The sequence below is a fragment of the Salarias fasciatus genome, chromosome 2 (genome assembly GCF_902148845.1).
Source record: "Salarias fasciatus chromosome 2, fSalaFa1.1, whole genome shotgun sequence".
In the NCBI taxonomy this organism is placed as follows: Eukaryota; Metazoa; Chordata; class Actinopteri; order Blenniiformes; family Blenniidae; genus Salarias; species Salarias fasciatus.
The window spans coordinates 13,346,893-13,363,525 of record NC_043746.1 but is presented as its reverse complement, the minus strand read 5'-3'; the positions used below and the strand labels follow the sequence as shown (position 1 = coordinate 13,363,525).

General features: G+C 39.7%; 3 protein-coding genes and 1 pseudogene across 3 annotated transcripts; all 4 read right to left on the bottom strand.

The window, feature by feature from the left end:
- Positions 1-276: 276 nt before the first annotated feature.
- LOC115404938 (protocadherin alpha-8-like) lies at positions 277-2,673 on the bottom strand. The gene has a single exon (XM_030114297.1). The coding sequence runs from the start codon at positions 2,668-2,670 to the stop codon at positions 277-279; it is 2,394 nt and encodes a 797-aa protein (XP_029970157.1). The 5' UTR covers positions 2,671-2,673.
- Positions 2,674-3,868: 1,195 nt separating this feature from the next.
- LOC115404928 (protocadherin alpha-8-like) lies at positions 3,869-6,784 on the bottom strand. The gene is made up of 4 exons (XM_030114289.1): positions 6,745-6,784; positions 6,602-6,613; positions 4,108-6,137; positions 3,869-3,883 (listed from the first exon to the last, which is right to left on the bottom strand). The coding sequence occupies exons 1-4, from the start codon at positions 6,782-6,784 to the stop codon at positions 3,869-3,871; spliced, it is 2,097 nt and encodes a 698-aa protein (XP_029970149.1).
- A 16-nt stretch (positions 6,785-6,800) lies between these two features.
- On the bottom strand, positions 6,801-9,227 carry LOC115397670 (protocadherin alpha-8-like; annotated as a pseudogene).
- Positions 9,228-9,229: 2 nt separating this feature from the next.
- LOC115404921 (cadherin-23-like) lies at positions 9,230-15,990 on the bottom strand. Its single transcript, XM_030114277.1, has 3 exons — positions 13,744-15,990; positions 10,353-12,627; positions 9,230-9,406 (listed from the first exon to the last, which is right to left on the bottom strand). The coding sequence occupies exons 1-3, from the start codon at positions 15,978-15,980 to the stop codon at positions 9,230-9,232; spliced, it is 4,689 nt and encodes a 1,562-aa protein (XP_029970137.1). The 5' UTR covers positions 15,981-15,990.
- Between the last annotated feature and the right edge of the window lie 643 nt (positions 15,991-16,633).

The following is a 16,633-nucleotide window of genomic DNA, read 5'->3' as shown; positions in this document are numbered from 1 at the left end:
CGAGACCGCATATCAGCACCAAGGATAGCGACATAAAGCCCAGATGCACCAAAGTCCAAGAGAGGACCCGGCAAAATATTGGGAGATTGACAAACAAAGCATATTAATGAAGATATAATAATAATAATAATAATAATAATAATAATAATAATAATAATAATAATAATAATAATAATAATAATAATAACAATAATAATAATAATAATAATAATATGCCATCTTTTTCAGGATGAAATATTGCGTTTCACACTGTAACGTTCATTCATGAGGAGGGGTTTAAAGCATGCCTGGAACACACCACCACACCACACTCACCTCTTCAGATGCTCTCCTCCTATCAGGTAGCACGAGAGTATTTGCATGGCTCCCAGGGACTATAGTAGATCCAATACTCATCCTGGGTCCAACCAACATGTACCGTTTATCTCCAGATCTGTACTGAATGCTGTGACACAGTGTCCCATCATAATTGGTCTCTTGTAGATATTTAGATGTATAGTCTGTGGATTTTGAGCACTGCATTGCAATCAATACGATGATACTGATGAGGAAAAATACGGAAACTGCTCCCAAAGTGATCATCAGGTAAAATGTAACATTGTCCTCCTCCTCCACTTTTGTTGCACTTTTCACATCAGAGGCTGCAAAAGCCTCTTTTGGCTCCACAAGTTTGACAATCACAGTCGCTGTTGCTGACAGTGAAACATTTCCATTGTCTTTGACCAGGATGACCAGTTTATGTTCAGCCTCGTCTGTCTCTGTGAATGAACGAAGTGTCCTGATCTGTCCTGTGTAGCGGTCCAAACCAAACAGACTGTGGTCAGTGACTTCTTGCAGTGAGAACAACAGCCAGCCGTTATATCCTATATCAGCGTCATAGGCTCTGACTTTAGTCACCAGGTGTCCTGCGTTGACATTGCGGGGAATCTCCTCCACACCTTCAGCAGAGCCGTTGGAGCTGAGTGGATACAGGATGACTGGAGCGTTGTCGTTCTGATCCAGAATGAACACGTTGACTGTCACGTTGTTGCTGAGTGACGGAGTTCCAGAATCCGTGGCTACAACTTGGAACTGGAAAGTTTTCAGTGTTTCAAAGTCAAAACTTTTCAGTGCGGTAATTTGACCATTTTCTGAATTTACGTTCAGCAAAGATATGATGTCATTCCGACCCATTTCTCCTCCTAAATGATATGTAATAGCTGCATTTTCGCCTATATCTTTATCTGTTGCACTTACAGAAAATATTGATTTTCCAGCACCATTATTTTCTGATAGGTAAATCTGTAATGGATTTTCTGGAAACTGTGGGCTGTTGTCATTTACATCTGCTATCTGAATGCTAATTTTTTTGTAAGTAGATAACGGAGGGTCACCGCAATCAGTTGCTTGGATTGTTATGTCATAATATGACACATGTTCTCTGTCTAAAAAACCTTTTGTGACAATTGAATATATGTTCTCTTTATATGACGACTTTAATTCAAAAGGAACAACTGAAATTATGCTTGAGATTACTTTACCATTTGCGGCAGCATCTTTATCCTTCACACTTATTAGGGAAATCATTGTGCCAGGCTTTGAATTCTCGGACACTGGGTTTGACAGTGATGTCACTTCGATCTCTGGTGGATTATCATTTAGATCTTTAATCTTTATTATTAATCTACACTCACCTGTTAGTGGAGGTTGTCCTTTATCCGATGCCTCAATATCAAGTTTATGAACATCATTTTCTTCGTAATCTACTTCCCCTTTCACTGTAATTACTCCAGTTACTTTATCCAATTCAAAAAGCTCATAAACTTTTTTTTTCAGTGTTTTTCCAAGGCTGTATTCAATTTCACCGTAGCTGCCTTCGTCGGGGTCAGTGGCATTCATTTTAAATATTGAAGTGCCCACTGGAACATTTTCATGTATTTCAATTTGATAAATCTCCTGACTAAATATTGGTCGATTATCATTACTGTCCAAAACTATAATTGAAACATTTAGGGTTCCTGATTTTGGAGGTTTACCTCCATCAATAGCGGTGACAATTAATGTGTGTCTGCTTCTCTTTTCTCGATCTAACGACTTCTTAAGCACGAGAAACGGGATTTTGTCTTCATCGCTTTGGCGGATATCAATGTCGAAGTGTTCATTAGAGGTTAACGTGTAGGTGCGAATCGAGTTGATTCCTGTGTCTGGATCTCGCGCACTGTGCAGCTGGAATCTCCTTCCCGGCATTGTCTGTTCACCGATTTCAAACCTCTGTTCCTTTTCGGGGAAAGTCGGCGTGTGGTCGTTCACGTCATTGATTTCCACAACCACGTAATGTATTTCCAAAGGGTTTTCGGCTATGATCTTTAGCTCCATAATGCATGCACCATTCCCCTGACAGAGCTCCTCTCTGTCAATTTTCTGAAGAACGTACAGATTCCCGCTGTCCTGGTTCACATTAAAAAGTGCATTCGCAGATTCAGAGACAACGCGGAACCGTCGATTACTTAAGGAGGTGATGTCAAGACCAAGATCCCTCGCCACATTTCCAATCACAGATCCTTCTTTTACCTCTTCTGCCACGGCGTATCTTGTTTCTGCTAGAGTCCGTTTTCCGCCACACAGTAGTAAAGCCAAGTGAAATGCGCACGAAATAAAAATCCTCCACCGACATTGTCTTTCACTCCCCATTGTCGCCACGCTCTTTATCCAGACTGTTGGACTCTTTATGCGTGTTTCGTGAGTAGCGCAGATTCAAGATGATGGCGAGCTCATTTGAAATGTGCTTTATCTTGCAGTGGCGAACAAAGGCGTTGTGAAGGGTTGGACGATGTGGCCTTAGATTCATCAATGCAATGCCGACACCCAGAGGTCACTGAGAAAATACACTGTTATATACTGTACGTTTTACTATACAGTAGACGCCATCTCGATCCCCCAAATCTGTTAAAGCATTCTGACTTTTCATCTATTTGGGCAAACAAACTGAAATTGTATATTGAGCAACTGTATTCTCAAAACGTTCTGCATCGCTTGCTCCTTACATTGCATTGCTATAAACAGTCTTAATCATGTACAATGAAAGATTCAATTTCTCATATATGTTTGAACTTGTCCGGTTACATCTAGTTTAAGTGGAAAAACTAAAAATAAAAGCAACAAATTTGAGAAATAAATTGTGAAAGGGCCACACTTATACAGTACTTTTCACACTGCTGGATCAGACCGTATGCGCTTCGCTCTGTTAATGGCATTCACCCATTCACACACATTCACACACCAGTGAAGGTAAAATTAAATAAAACAAAACTGCACTCTTAAGCTCTAAGGAACTTAGTTTAATTTCTTTCCAAGCCATCACCAAATGTTTCCTAATTGTGACATTATTCTTATTAAGAACAATCAAAATGATTGATCAAAAATGTCAGACCACTGTTCTGTTCTACTATCATAACTCACAAAATATAAAGAAGATACAATAGAGCAGAAGTGTGAAAACAACAATAACTGGATTTATGAAGGAATGAATATCGAGATGGAACCACAGACTGTTAAATGCATGATTCCCACAGCACCATTGCAAGAACACAAACTCAATGATGTCTGAAAAAATGAAAAAAAAAAAAAATTAAATAAAAATGTATTTATTTATTTATTTATTTATTTATTTATTTATTTATTTATTTATTTATTTTGGAGGACAACTGAATTTGTATTTAAAACTAAATTTTAGCAATGTCAGTGTTACTTTTTTATTGTGAAATCCACCGCACCTCAGCACAACCGAGGGCACCAAAAAAATTTGAAATGTGACTGCCGGAAGAATTCGGTTAATGCTGGTATGTGCTAATTGAAGTATGTGAAGCCAACAAAATTCTGTCTTACCTCTTCAGATGGCCTCCTCCTGTCAGGAAGCACGAGAGTATTTGCATGACTTCCAGGGACTATAGTAGATCCAATACTCATTCTGGGACCAACCAACATGTATCGTTTGTCTCCGGATCTGTACTGAATGCTGTGACACAAAGTTCCATCGTAATTTGTCTCTTGTAGATATTTAGATGTATAATCCGTAGATTTGGAGCACTGCATTGCAATCAGCACTATGATGCTGATCAGAAAAAGTACAGAGACAGCTCCCAGAGTTAAAATCAGGTAAAATGTAACATTGTCCTCCTCGTCCAATTTTTCTGCACTTTTCACATCAGAAGCTGCAAAAGCCTCTTTAGGCTCCACAAGTTTGACAATCACAGTCGCTGTTGCTGACAGTGAGACATTGCCATTGTCTTTGACCAGGATGACCAGTTTATGTTCAGCCTCGTCTGTCTCTGTGAATGAACGAAGTGTCCTGATCTGTCCTGTGTAGCGGTCCAAACCAAACAGACTGTGATCCGTTACTTCCTGCAGTGAGAACAACAGCCAGCCGTTATATCCTATATCAGCATCATAGGCTCTGACTTTAGTCACCAGGTGTCCTGCGTTGACATTGCGGGGAATCTCCTCCACACCTTCAGCAGAGCCGTTGGAGCTGAGTGGATAGAGGATGACTGGAGCGTTGTCGTTTTGATCCAGAATGAACACGTTGACTGTCACGTTGTTGCTGAGTGGCGGAGTTCCAGAATCTGTGGCAACAACTTGGAACTGGAACTTTTTCAGTGTTTCAAAGTCAAAGCTTTTCTGTGCCGATATTTGTCCATTCTCTGAATTGATATTTAAAAATGCAGTAATTTGTGGTTGACTGTGTTCCTCCCTAACTATTTGATAACTTAAAACTGCATTTTCATTCAAGTCTCTGTCTGAAGCAGAAACAGTTAAAATATTGTTTCCTGGGATGTTGTTTTCACCCATATAAATTTCAATTGGATTTTGCAAAAAATCTGGCCTATTGTCATTCATGTCAGCGACATCAATACTCAGGGTTTTGATAGCAGATAGAGGCGGCTCACCACAATCAGTGGCTGTAATTGTAACATCATAATGTGATACAAGTTCGCGATCTAGGCTATGTTTTAAAACTAAAGAATACATGTTATCTTGAAATGATGGTTTTAAATCAAAGGGTACATTATCTGAAATACTGCACTTAACTTTGCCATTCAAACCCGCGTCTTGATCTGTAAGACTAATCAGTGAAACCACAGTACCTATTTTTGAACTCTCTGACACAATGTTTGATAAGGATGTCACTTCTATTTCAGGTTTGTTGTCATTTTTGTCGAGTACTTTTATAATCACCCTGCAGTCAGTACTCATCGGAGGCTGTCCTTTGTCAGTTGCATGGACGTCTAACTTATAAATGTCAGCTTTCTCGTAGTCTATTTCCCCCTTCACTCGAATTTCACCTGTGTCTTTGTCCAAGCTGAACGTGTCGTAAATTTTTTGGTCAAGCTGACTACCGAAATGATATTCAACATCCCCATTTGTGCCTTCGTCTGCATCGATTGCCTTCACTGTAATTACACTTGTATCAGTCTCTATATTTTCAGGAATAGTGACTGAATAAACCTCTTGGCTGAATGTAGGGTGGTTGTCATTTGAATCGAGAACTAACACAGTAAAATTCAGGCTTCCAGATCTTGGTGGACTCCCACCGTCAACAGCTGTCAAGATCAGTTTATGCTCATCGTGCCTTTCTCGATCCAGAGGTTTTTGCAAAACAAGGAAAGGTATTTTGTCGTCCCCTCTCTCTCGAATTTGCACACTAAAAAAATCGTTTGTGTTTAATTTATACGCACGTACAGTATTAGTGTTAACATCTGGGTCCTGGGCGGCTGGTAACTGGAAACGCTTTCCGGGGAGAGTCGACTCCGAAATTTCCAAAATGTACTCCTCCTCTTGAAAGCTCGGAAAATTGTCGTTTACATCTATGATTTCCACTCCGACATAATGTATTTCCATGGGATTTTCAGCTACCAATTTTAGGTTCATTAAACACGGAGTAATGGTTTCACATAGCTCCTCTCGATTAATATTCTTGTGCACGTACAAGACTCCATTGTTCTGATTTACTTCAAATTGAACATCCTTTGTTCCCGAAACGATACGAAATTTTCGGTCTTCCAACGAGGTAATGTCCAGTCCCAAATCTTTGGCGACATTTCCAACAACAGATCCCACTTTAATTTCCTCAGGAATCGAATATTTCACCTGAGATGAAACTCCGTGTACGTGGCAGAGAATCACAATAAACCACAGAGCTCCCCGCCATCTCACTCTTTGTCCTCTTGCTCCCATTTCTTTGGTATAGATATTCAATAAAATGTAATATCATTGATACCGCCACAAAACGGATGATGGAAAATATTATGTCCCGTTTTGAATATGTTCTATATTCCTCCTAGAGTTGACACAATAACGACAACACCTCCTTCAGCGGAAAAAGAATGCTCCTTTCAACTGGCCTGAACAAATCCACAGCTAAAGGGGCAGGTCCAACGCTTCACAGTAACAAATTACATAGGTATGACACTGACACCTTGTGGACTGAACATATAACGGCTTATTATTGAGGAAAGCTTGAAATGCAGCGCAATGCAGAAGCTGAAATGTCTTTAAATCAAGTAACCCAAATTGTGGACATGCTAAAGCATTCCAGTTTGACAGGACACAGTACTATCAGCACCAGGGACAGCTCCTTCAATGCGAAAACGAAGGATAACTTTTAAAAACAATGTCCTCTTTTCCCACAGTAAAATATTTTTTTTCGGATCTCAGTTGAACGTGCCAGTGCATATAAGAAATCACATCACCAAACAACACAATCACTATGATATTGTGAAACAAAATCAAAGCCAAAAGATGTCATTTATATTGAGGCGCTCTCAGGAACGTAGTTACGAAAGTTGAAAGCCAGAGCTTACCTCTTCAGACGCCCTTCTTCTGTCAGGTAGCACGAGTGTATTTGCATGACTGCCAGGAACAATTGTAGATCCAATACTCATTCTGGGGCCAACTAGCATATATCGTTTATCTCCAGATCTGTACTGAATGCTATGGCACAGTGTCCCATCATAATTGGTCTCTTGTAGATATTTAGATGTGTAGTCAGTGGATTTGGAGCACTGCATTGCAATCAGCACTATAATGCTGAATAGAAAAAGTATAGAGACAGCTCCCAGAGTTATCATCAGGTAAAATGTAACATTGTCCTCCTCCTCCACTTTTGCTGCACTTTTCACATCAGAAGCTGCAAAGGCCTCCTTGGGCTCCACAAGTTTGACAATCACAGTGGCTGTTGCTGACAGTGAAACATTCCCATTGTCTTTGACCAGGATGACCAGTTTATGTTCAGCCTCGTCTGTCTCTGTGAATGAACGAAGTGTCCTGATCTGTCCTGTGTAGCGGTCCAAACCAAAGAGACTGTGGTCAGTGACTTCCTGCAGGGAGAACAACAGCCAGCCGTTATATCCTATATCAGCGTCAAAGGCTCTGACTTTAGTTACCAGGTGTCCTGCGTTGACATTGCGGGGAATCTCCTCCACACCTTCAGCAGAACCGTTGGAGCTGAGTGGATACAGGATGACTGGAGCGTTGTCGTTCTGATCCAGAATGAACACGTTGACTGTCACGTTGCTGCTGAGCGGTGGAGTTCCAGAATCTGTGGCAACAACTTGGAACTGGAATCTTTTTAGGGTTTCAAAGTCAAAACTTTTCAGTGCCGATATTTGTCCATTTTCTGAATTGATATTTAAAAATGCTGCAATTTTCTGATTACTCTGTTCCTCTCTGACTATACAGTAAGTTACAGCTGCATTTTCGTTCAAGTCTCTGTCTGAGGCAGAAACAGAAAATATGGTGTTTCCAGGAACGTTATTTTCTATTAGATAAAGCTCAATTGGATTATTTAAAAACTCTGGCCGATTATCATTAACATCAGCTACATCAATACTCAGGGTTTTAAATGTGGACAGTGGAGGCTGACCACAGTCTGTAGCTTTTATTATGACGTCATAATGAGAAACTGATTCACGATCCAAATGTTGCTTTACAACAACAGAGTACATGTTATCTTGAAATGACGGTTTTAAATCAAATGGAACATCATCTGAAAGACTGCATATAACTTTACCATTTAAACCGCCGTCTTGGTCTGTAATACTAATTAAAGACACTACAGTCCCAAGTTTTGAACTCTCTGGCACTGTTTTAGAGAGAGAGGTCACTTCTATTTTTGGTTTATTGTCGTTCTTGTCAAGTATTTTGATCATTACTCTGCAGTCTGCACTGATCGGGGGTTGGCCTTTGTCAGTGGCGTGGACATCTAACTTATAAACGTCAGATTTTTCAAAATCTATTTCTCCCTTTACTGTTATTTCTCCACTATCTTTATCTAAACTAAAAGTTTCATAAATTCTCCGATCAAGTTGACCACCAAAAAAATATTCAACATGTCCATTTGAACCTTCATCTAGATCAATTGCTTTGACTCTAATTACACTTGTACCATTTGGTACATTCTCAGGTAAAGTCACTGAATAAACCTCCTGGCTAAATGTAGGATGGTTGTCATTTGAATCGAGTACCACTACTGTAACATTCATTGTCCCAAATCTCGGTGGATTTCCACCATCAAGTGCTGTTAAAGTTAATTTAATAGCATCTTCTTTTTCCCGATCTAAAGATTTTTGTAACACTAAGAATGGTATTTTGTCGTCCCCTCTGTCTCGAATTTGAATATTGAAATATTCGTTTTGATTTAGTTTATAGACACGTACTGTATTAGTGACAACGTCTGGATCCTGTGCAACTGGTAATTGGAAACGCCTGCCCGGGAGTATGGATTCAGAAATTTCTATTACACTTTCTTCCTCTTGAAAACTCGGTGAATTGTCATTCACATCGATGATTTCAACTGCCACATAATGTATTTCCATTGGATTCTCAGCGACCATTTTCAGGTTCATTAAACATGGAGAAATATGTTCACATAGCTTCTCTCGGTCGATATTGCCGTTCACGTACAGCAGCCCATTGTTCTGATTCACGTTAAAGTGAGCATCTTCGGTTCCCGAGACTATTCGAAATTGTCTTTCGTTCAGCGATGATATATCCAATCCCAAATCTCTGGCGATATTCCCAACCACTGATCCAACTTTAACTTCCTCGGGAATCGAGTATTTTACCTGGGATGAAACAGGGACCACACAGTTCAGCATTACAGAAAATCCGAGAGCGACCCACCAGGCCAGCATTGCTCTTCTTTGTCCTCCAGCTTCCATCATTTAGGTTTAGAATTTTTTGAAACGAGTCCTTACGTGTTCTGACCTAAATTGTCGTATGCTGAGGCATAAAGATTTGAAATGTAGTCCTCATGCGACATGCCCTGTGCAAATCCCGGCATCGGCTCTTTCTGCTCGTGCTTCTGATCGTGTACTGCGTCCTTTCCGTCGCCCTGAACATATTCTCCATAGAAGGGGCAGAGCCATTTCTTTACCAAACAGTTAAAGCAGATATGACACTGACATCTTGTGGACTGTAACAACACTGTTTTTTAAGGGAAATGCTTTCCAATATTTTCAAAGAAACGACAAAATAGTTGACTGTAAAGCTGATTGTGAAAATAAAAATCTCTCCCTTACGTTTTATATCCATGAATTAAATTCGATGTTGTATGTGATGAAAAACAGAACTGATATGTTTCTAAAGAGTATTATTCATGAAAAGAGTGGTTAACGTTAATTATTTAATTTGTAAATTATTGCTTGTTCGTGTTGAATTTCGCTTTTTGAATGTCCAAAATACGTATTTGCTGATTTAAACGTTTTATGTTGTTTTGCTGAAGCATTTGGAATTAGAGAAACACAACTCACAGGATATTTAAGGCAGATCGCAATTTTTGTGCGTGCATTCTTGAAAAGCAAATTTTATAAATTCATGTAATGGAAATAGGATTTGCCCTGAGCTACACACTATCACAATGTTGGCTCCCTTCACACTTTATGACGTTTTCCTTAAACAAAATGTTGTGTTTCGTTGCAAATGTGATTATATTCTTCCAAATATCATGAATAAGAAAGCATCAATACAAGATAGAAATCGTCTTCGTGCGACTCGTGCCGACAAGTTTTCAGCACCATGGACAGCGCAATAAGGAAAGCCTTTACAGTCGTATCTCTGTTTTAAAGTACACCCAAACAATCAAGCAATAATTTATATTATGGCTTTGCTTCAGCACCCAAGCACAGCACAGTGCAACGTGAGAAAATGAAAACATTTTGAAATGAAGGAAAAGCATGAAACGGTACCGGAAAACATAACTTACGAGATGCAATGAATGTTGATTTTTCCTTTGAGCAATTAATGTGGTCTTAACTCAACAAAGTAATTTATTGCGTGGACTTATCATTTCAACTAAAGATGAAAATTCATCTTACCTCTTCAGATACCCTCCTCCTGGCTGGGAGCACCAGTGTATTTGCGTGACTGCCAGGAACAATTGTAGATCCAACACTCATTCTGGGCCCAACTAGCATATATCGTTTATCTCCAGATCTGTACTGAATGCTGTGACACAGTGTTCCATCATAATTAGTTTCTTGCAGATATTTAGAAGTGTAGTCCGTGGATTTGGAGCACTGCATTGCGATCAGCACAATGATGCTGATCAGAAAAAGTGTAGATACAGCTCCCAGAGTTATCATCAGATAAAATGTAACATTGTCCTCCTCATCTACTTTTGCTGCACTTTTCACATCAGAAGCTGCAAAGGCCTCTTTGGGCTCCACAAGTTTGACAATCACAGTCGCTGTTGCTGACAGTGAGACATTCCCATTGTCTTTGACCAGGATGACCAGTTTATGTTCAGCCTCGTCTGTCTCTGTGAATGAACGAAGTGTCCTGATCTGTCCTGTGTAGCGGTCCAAACCAAAGAGACTGTGGTCAGTAACTTCCTGCAGTGAGAACAACAGCCAGCCGTTATATCCTATATCAGCATCATAGGCTCTGACTTTAGTCACCAGGTGTCCTGCGTTGACATTGCGGGGAATCTCCTCCACACCTTCAGCAGAGCCGTTGGAGCTGAGTGGATAGAGGATGACTGGAACGTTGTCGTTTTGATCCAGAATGAACACGTTGACTGTCACGTTGTTGCTGAGTGGCGGAGTTCCAGAATCTGTGGCAACAACTTGGAACTGGAAAGTTTTCAGAGTCTCAAAGTCAAAACTTTTCTGGGCGGATATTTCACCATTTTCTGAATTGACATTTATGTAAGACGATCTGCCTTGTTCACCTCCTACTCTGACAATGTGGTATAAAATAACTGCATTTTCGTTAATATCTTTGTCTGTTGCACTGACAGAAAATATTGACTTTCCCGCTGCGTTGTTTTCTGACAGGTAGAAGTGTAATGGATTCTGCCAAAATTGTGGTCTGTTGTCATTTACATCTGCTACCTGAATGTTGAGTATTCTGGACGCAGATAATTGGCTCTCTCCACAGTCAGTGGCCTTTATACTTATTTCATATTGTGGCATTTCCTCTCGATCTAATAATCTTTTTGTTACAATTGAATATATGTTTTCCTTATAAGTCGGTTTCAGTTCAAAAGGTACTTCTGAAGTTATGCTCGTTATTATTTTTCCATTTGCACCAGAATCTTTGTCTGTCACACTCAGCAGTGAAATGACAGTACCAGGCTTTGAATCTTCACGAACTGTGTTCGACAATGATGTTATTTCTATTTCTGGTGCGTTATCATTAACGTCTTTTACCTTTATGATGAGGCGGCACTCCCCTGATAAAGGTGGTGTGCCGTTATCCGACGCCTCAACGTCGAGTTTAAAAACGTCGTTTTCTTCATAGTCTACTTCTCCTTTTATTCGTATTATTCCAGTTGTTTGGTCTAGCTCAAACGTCTCATATACTATTTTCTTCAGTGTTTTTCCAAGGCTGTATTCAATTTTACCATTGGCACCTTCATCAGCATCCGTCGCATTTATTTTGAATACTGACGTTCCAATTGGTACATTCTCTTGTATTTCAGTTTGATAAATCTCTTGACTGAATATTGGTCGATTGTCGTTACTGTCCAAAACAATAATGGAAACATTTAGGGTTCCTGTTTTGGGAGGTTTGCCTCCATCAACTGCCGTCAAAATTAATATGTGCTTGCTTTTCTGTTCTCTGTCTAAGGACTTTTTGAGCGCTAAAAACGGTGTTTTGTCTTCATCACTGTCACGGATATCAAGGTCGAAGTGTTCATTTGGCGTGATGGTGTAGCTCCGAATAGAGTTTATTCCAGCATCAGGGTCACGAGCGCTGAGCAGCTGGAATCTCCGTCCCGGTTGTGTTTGTTCAAATATTTCAAACGTCTGGTTTTTTTCGGAAAAAGTTGGAGAATGATTGTTTACATCGGTAATTTCTACAATTACGTGGTGCATTTCCAAAGGATTCTCCACCAGGATTTTTAACTCCATTAAGCATGCTCCACTACCGTGACACAGCTCCTCTCTATCGATTTTCTCAAGAACCTGCAAAGCTCCATTGTTCTGGTTTACTTGAAAAAAAGTGTCCTTAGATCCAGGGATTACACGGAATCGTCGCTCGATTAATGTGGAGACGTCAAGGCCAAGATCCTTTGCAACATTTCCAACAACTGTTCCAATTCTCACTTCCTCTGGAACAGTGTACCGAATCTGAGGCGAAGCGATCCTGATAAAAAGCAATAGACTGACAATAAGTATCTGTAAATAACGCACCCCTCTTTGACTCTGAGTTTCACTCATCATTATTAGACAAAAAGAGAAAATAAGCAGGAAAAAAAAATCCAAAATCAGTTGTATCCAAATCACTGAGGCTGTGCTCGGGACTGCGCGTTGCCATCTACCAGCTGTATTTCAAATGGAGGTTTTTCAATACATATCAGACAAAGACTTCTAGAAAAAAAAGGACGTCCAGCCTTTCTCAGTGTTGCAGTGACACCCAGTGGTTACTGAATGAACCCACAGAGACCCACCATTTCAGGGTTTCAGGACAAAATGATTTACAAAATGATTGCAGAATCAGAGTAAAGGATCACTTTCTTCGCATTACCTCTTCAGATGCTATATGCTACATAGCACCAGTGCATTTGCATGGCTGCCATGAACTCCATTCAATACTAATTCCAAGTCCAACCACCATGTATCATTTAACATGTACAGTATCACTGTGTTTTTTATGTCCATGGAACGACATAGCATCCAAAACACAAAAAGCATAAAGCACCTTTATGAGCCCCCAAAAAACATGACAAACACAACGACCATAATTCCATGGCAGTCCGTGACCAGTTTATAGTAAATATTCAAGATCAGGTGACCAGGGTAATTTGTGCCGAATAACTTGAAGTAAAAAAGCATAGGCCTATTGGCTGTTTCATTAAGTTAATAAATATTATAACATAGCAACACAACATCAACGATAACAGCTCACGATTATTAATGTCGAAGAATTCTTTAAGGAAAGCAGCATGAGTTGTCCCACAAATTTTGTCGATACAGTGTTAATATGAAGACAAACAGTGAATGTGTCATAACCCTATGGAATCTCCGTAAGAAAACGTGTCCATTTACATGATTCTCAATGCAACAACAACAACTGTCACACAATAATGCACTTAATGCCCAAAAGAAAATTAGTTAAACTAGAAAAATTGTTCCTACCTCTTCAGAAGTATTTCTCCTGTCCGGTAGCACAAGTGTATTTGCGTGACTGCCAGGAACAATTGTAGATCCAATGCTCATTCTGGGGCCAACTAGCATATATCGTTTATCTCCGGATCTGTACTGAATGCTGTGACACAGTGTCCCATCATAATTAGTTTCTTGTAGATATTTCGAAGTGTAGTCCGTGGATTTGGAGCACTGCATTGCAATCAGCACAATGATACTGAAAACAAAAAGTGTAGACACAGCTCCCAGAGTTATCATCAGGTAAAATGTAACATTGTCCTCTTCCTCCACTTTTGTTGCACTTTTCACGTCAGAAGCTGCAAAGGCCTCTTTGGGCTCCACAAGTTTGACAATCACAGTCGCTGTTGCTGACAGTGAGACATTGCCATTGTCTTTGACCAATATGACCAGTTTATGTTCAGCCTCGTCTGTCTCTGTGAATGAACGAAGTGTCCTGATCTGTCCTGTGTAGCGGTCCAAACCAAACAGACTGTGGTCAGTGACTTCCTGCAGTGAGAACAACAGCCAGCCGTTATATCCTATATCAGCGTCATAGGCTCTGACTTTAGTCACCAGGTGTCCTGCGTTGACATTGCGGGGAATCTCCTCCACACCTTCAGCAGAGCCGTTGGAGCTGAGTGGATAGAGGATGACTGGAGCGTTGTCGTTTTGATCCAGAATGAACACGTTGACTGTCACGTTGTTGCTGAGTGATGGAGTTCCAGAATCTGTGGCAACAACTTGGAACTGGAAAGTTTTCAGAATTTCAAAATCGAAACTTTTCAGAGCTGATATTTGTCCATTATCTGAATTTATATTTAGAAATGCAGCAATCCTCTGATGGCTATGTTCCTCTCTAACAATATGGTAAGTTAAAGCTGCGTTTTCGTTCAAGTCTTTGTCTGAGGCAGAAACAGAAAATATGGTGTTTCCAGGAACGTTATTTTCTACTAGATAAAGTTCAACTGGATTATTCAAAAACTCTGGCCAATTATCATTAACATCAGCTACATCAATACTCAGGGTTTTAAATGTGGACAGTGGAGGCTGACCACAGTCTGTAGCTTTTATTATGACGTCATAATGAGAAACCGATTCACGATCCAAATGCTGTTTTACAACAACAGAGTACATGTTATCTTGAAATGACGGTTTTAAATCAAATGGAACATTATCTGAAAGACTGCATATAACTTTACCATTTAAACCGGCGTCTTGGTCTGTAATACTTATTAAAGAAACGACAGTCCCAAGCTTTGAACTTTCTGTCACTGTCTTTGACAGAGAAGTCACTTCTATTTTTGGTTTATTATCGTTTGCATCAAGTACTTTTATAATCACCCTGCAGTCAGTACTCATGGGAGGCTGCCCTTTGTCAGTGGCATGGACATCTAACTTATAAGTGTCTGTCTTTTCAAAGTCTATTTCTCCCTTTATTCGAATTTCCCCTGTGTTTTTATTAATAAAGAACACATTGTATAGTGTCGGATCAAGTTCACTGCCAAAAAAATATTCAACTTCTCCATTTGAACCTTCATCTCGGTCGTTAGCGCTTACTGTAATCACACTTGTATCCAGATCTACATTCTCTGGTATTGTTACTGAATAAACTTCTTGACTAAATATAGGGTGATTATCATTTGAATCGAGCACTATTACAGTGACATTTAGAGTCCCAGATCTTGATGGATTCCCACCGTCAACTGCTGTTAAAATTAGTCTGATCTCATGTTGTTTTTCCCGATCCAGGGATTTTTGTAACACCAAGAATGGTATTTTGTCCTCTCCTCTTTCTCGAATCTGTATCGTGAAATAATCATTTTGGTTAATTTTATACACTCGCACTGTGTTCGTCAGAACATCTGTATCTCGTGCACTTGGCAACTGGAAACGTTTGTTGGGAGGAGTGGATTCCGAAATTTCAATTATTTTTTCTTCCTCTTGAAAACTAGGTGAATTGTCATTCACATCGACGATTTCAACTGCCACATAATGTATTTCCATTGGATTCTCAGCAACCATTTTCAGGTTCATTAAACATGGAGAAATATGTTCACATAGCTTCTCTCGGTCGATATTCCCGTTCACGTACAGCAGCCCATTGTTCTGATTCACGTTAAAGTGAGCATCTTCGGTTCCCGAGACTATTCGAAATTGTCTTTCGTTCAGCGATGATATATCCAATCCCAAATCTCTGGCGATATTCCCAACCACCAATCCCACTTTAGCTTCCTCGGGAATTGAGTATTTTACCTGGGATGAAACAGGGACCACACAGTTCAGCATTACAGAAAATCCGAGAGCGACCCACCAGGCCAGCATTGCTCTTCTTTGTCCTCCAGCTTCCATCATTTAGGTTTAGAATTTTTTTGAAACGAGTCCTTACGTGTTCTGACCTAAATTGTCGTATGCTGAGGCATAAAGATTTGAACTATATTCCTCATCCGACATGCCCTGTGCAAATCCCGGCATCGGCTCTTTCTGCTCGTGCTTCTGATCGTGTACTGCGTCCTTTCCGTCGCCCTGAACATTCTCCATAGAAGGGGCAGAGCCAGTTCTTTCCCAAACAGTTAAAGCAGATATGACACTGACATCTTGTGGACTGTAACAAAACTGTTCTTTAAGGAAAATGTTTTCCAATATTTTCAAAGAAACGACAAAATAGTTGGCTGTAAAGCTGATTGTGAAAATAAAAATCTCTCCCTTACGTTTTATATCCATGAATTAAATTCGATGTTGTCTGTAATGAAAAACAGGACTGATATGTTTCTAAAGAGTATTATTCATGAACAGAGTGATTAACGTTAATTATTTAATTTGTAAAACATTGCTTGTTCTTGCATTTCTCTTTTTGAATGTCCAAAATATATATGTGCTGATTTAAACGTTTTATGATGTTTTGCTGAAGCATTTGGAATTAGGGAAACATAACTCACAGGATATTTAAGACATATTGCAATTTTTGTGAGTGCATGTTTGAAAAGCAAACTTTAAAAATTCATGTA

Coding starts and splice junctions, on each gene's coding strand:
- LOC115404938 (XM_030114297.1), bottom strand. CDS start 2,670: ATGGGGAGTGAAAGACAATGTCGGTGGAGGATTTTTATTTCGTGCGCA.
- LOC115404921 (XM_030114277.1), bottom strand. CDS start 15,980: ATGATGGAAGCTGGAGGACAAAGAAGAGCAATGCTGGCCTGGTGGGTC. Junction 12,628..13,743: donor ACACTGTGTCACAGCATTCA/GTACAGATCCGG, acceptor GCTTTTTATCAG/GATCGCTTCGCCTCAGATTC. Junction 9,407..10,352: donor GGAGGAGGGTATCTGAAGAG/GTAAGATGAATT, acceptor TGTTTGGTAAAG/AAATGGCTCTGCCCCTTCTA.
- LOC115404928 (XM_030114289.1), bottom strand. CDS start 6,784: ATGACATCTTTTGGCTTTGATTTTGTTTCACAATATCATA.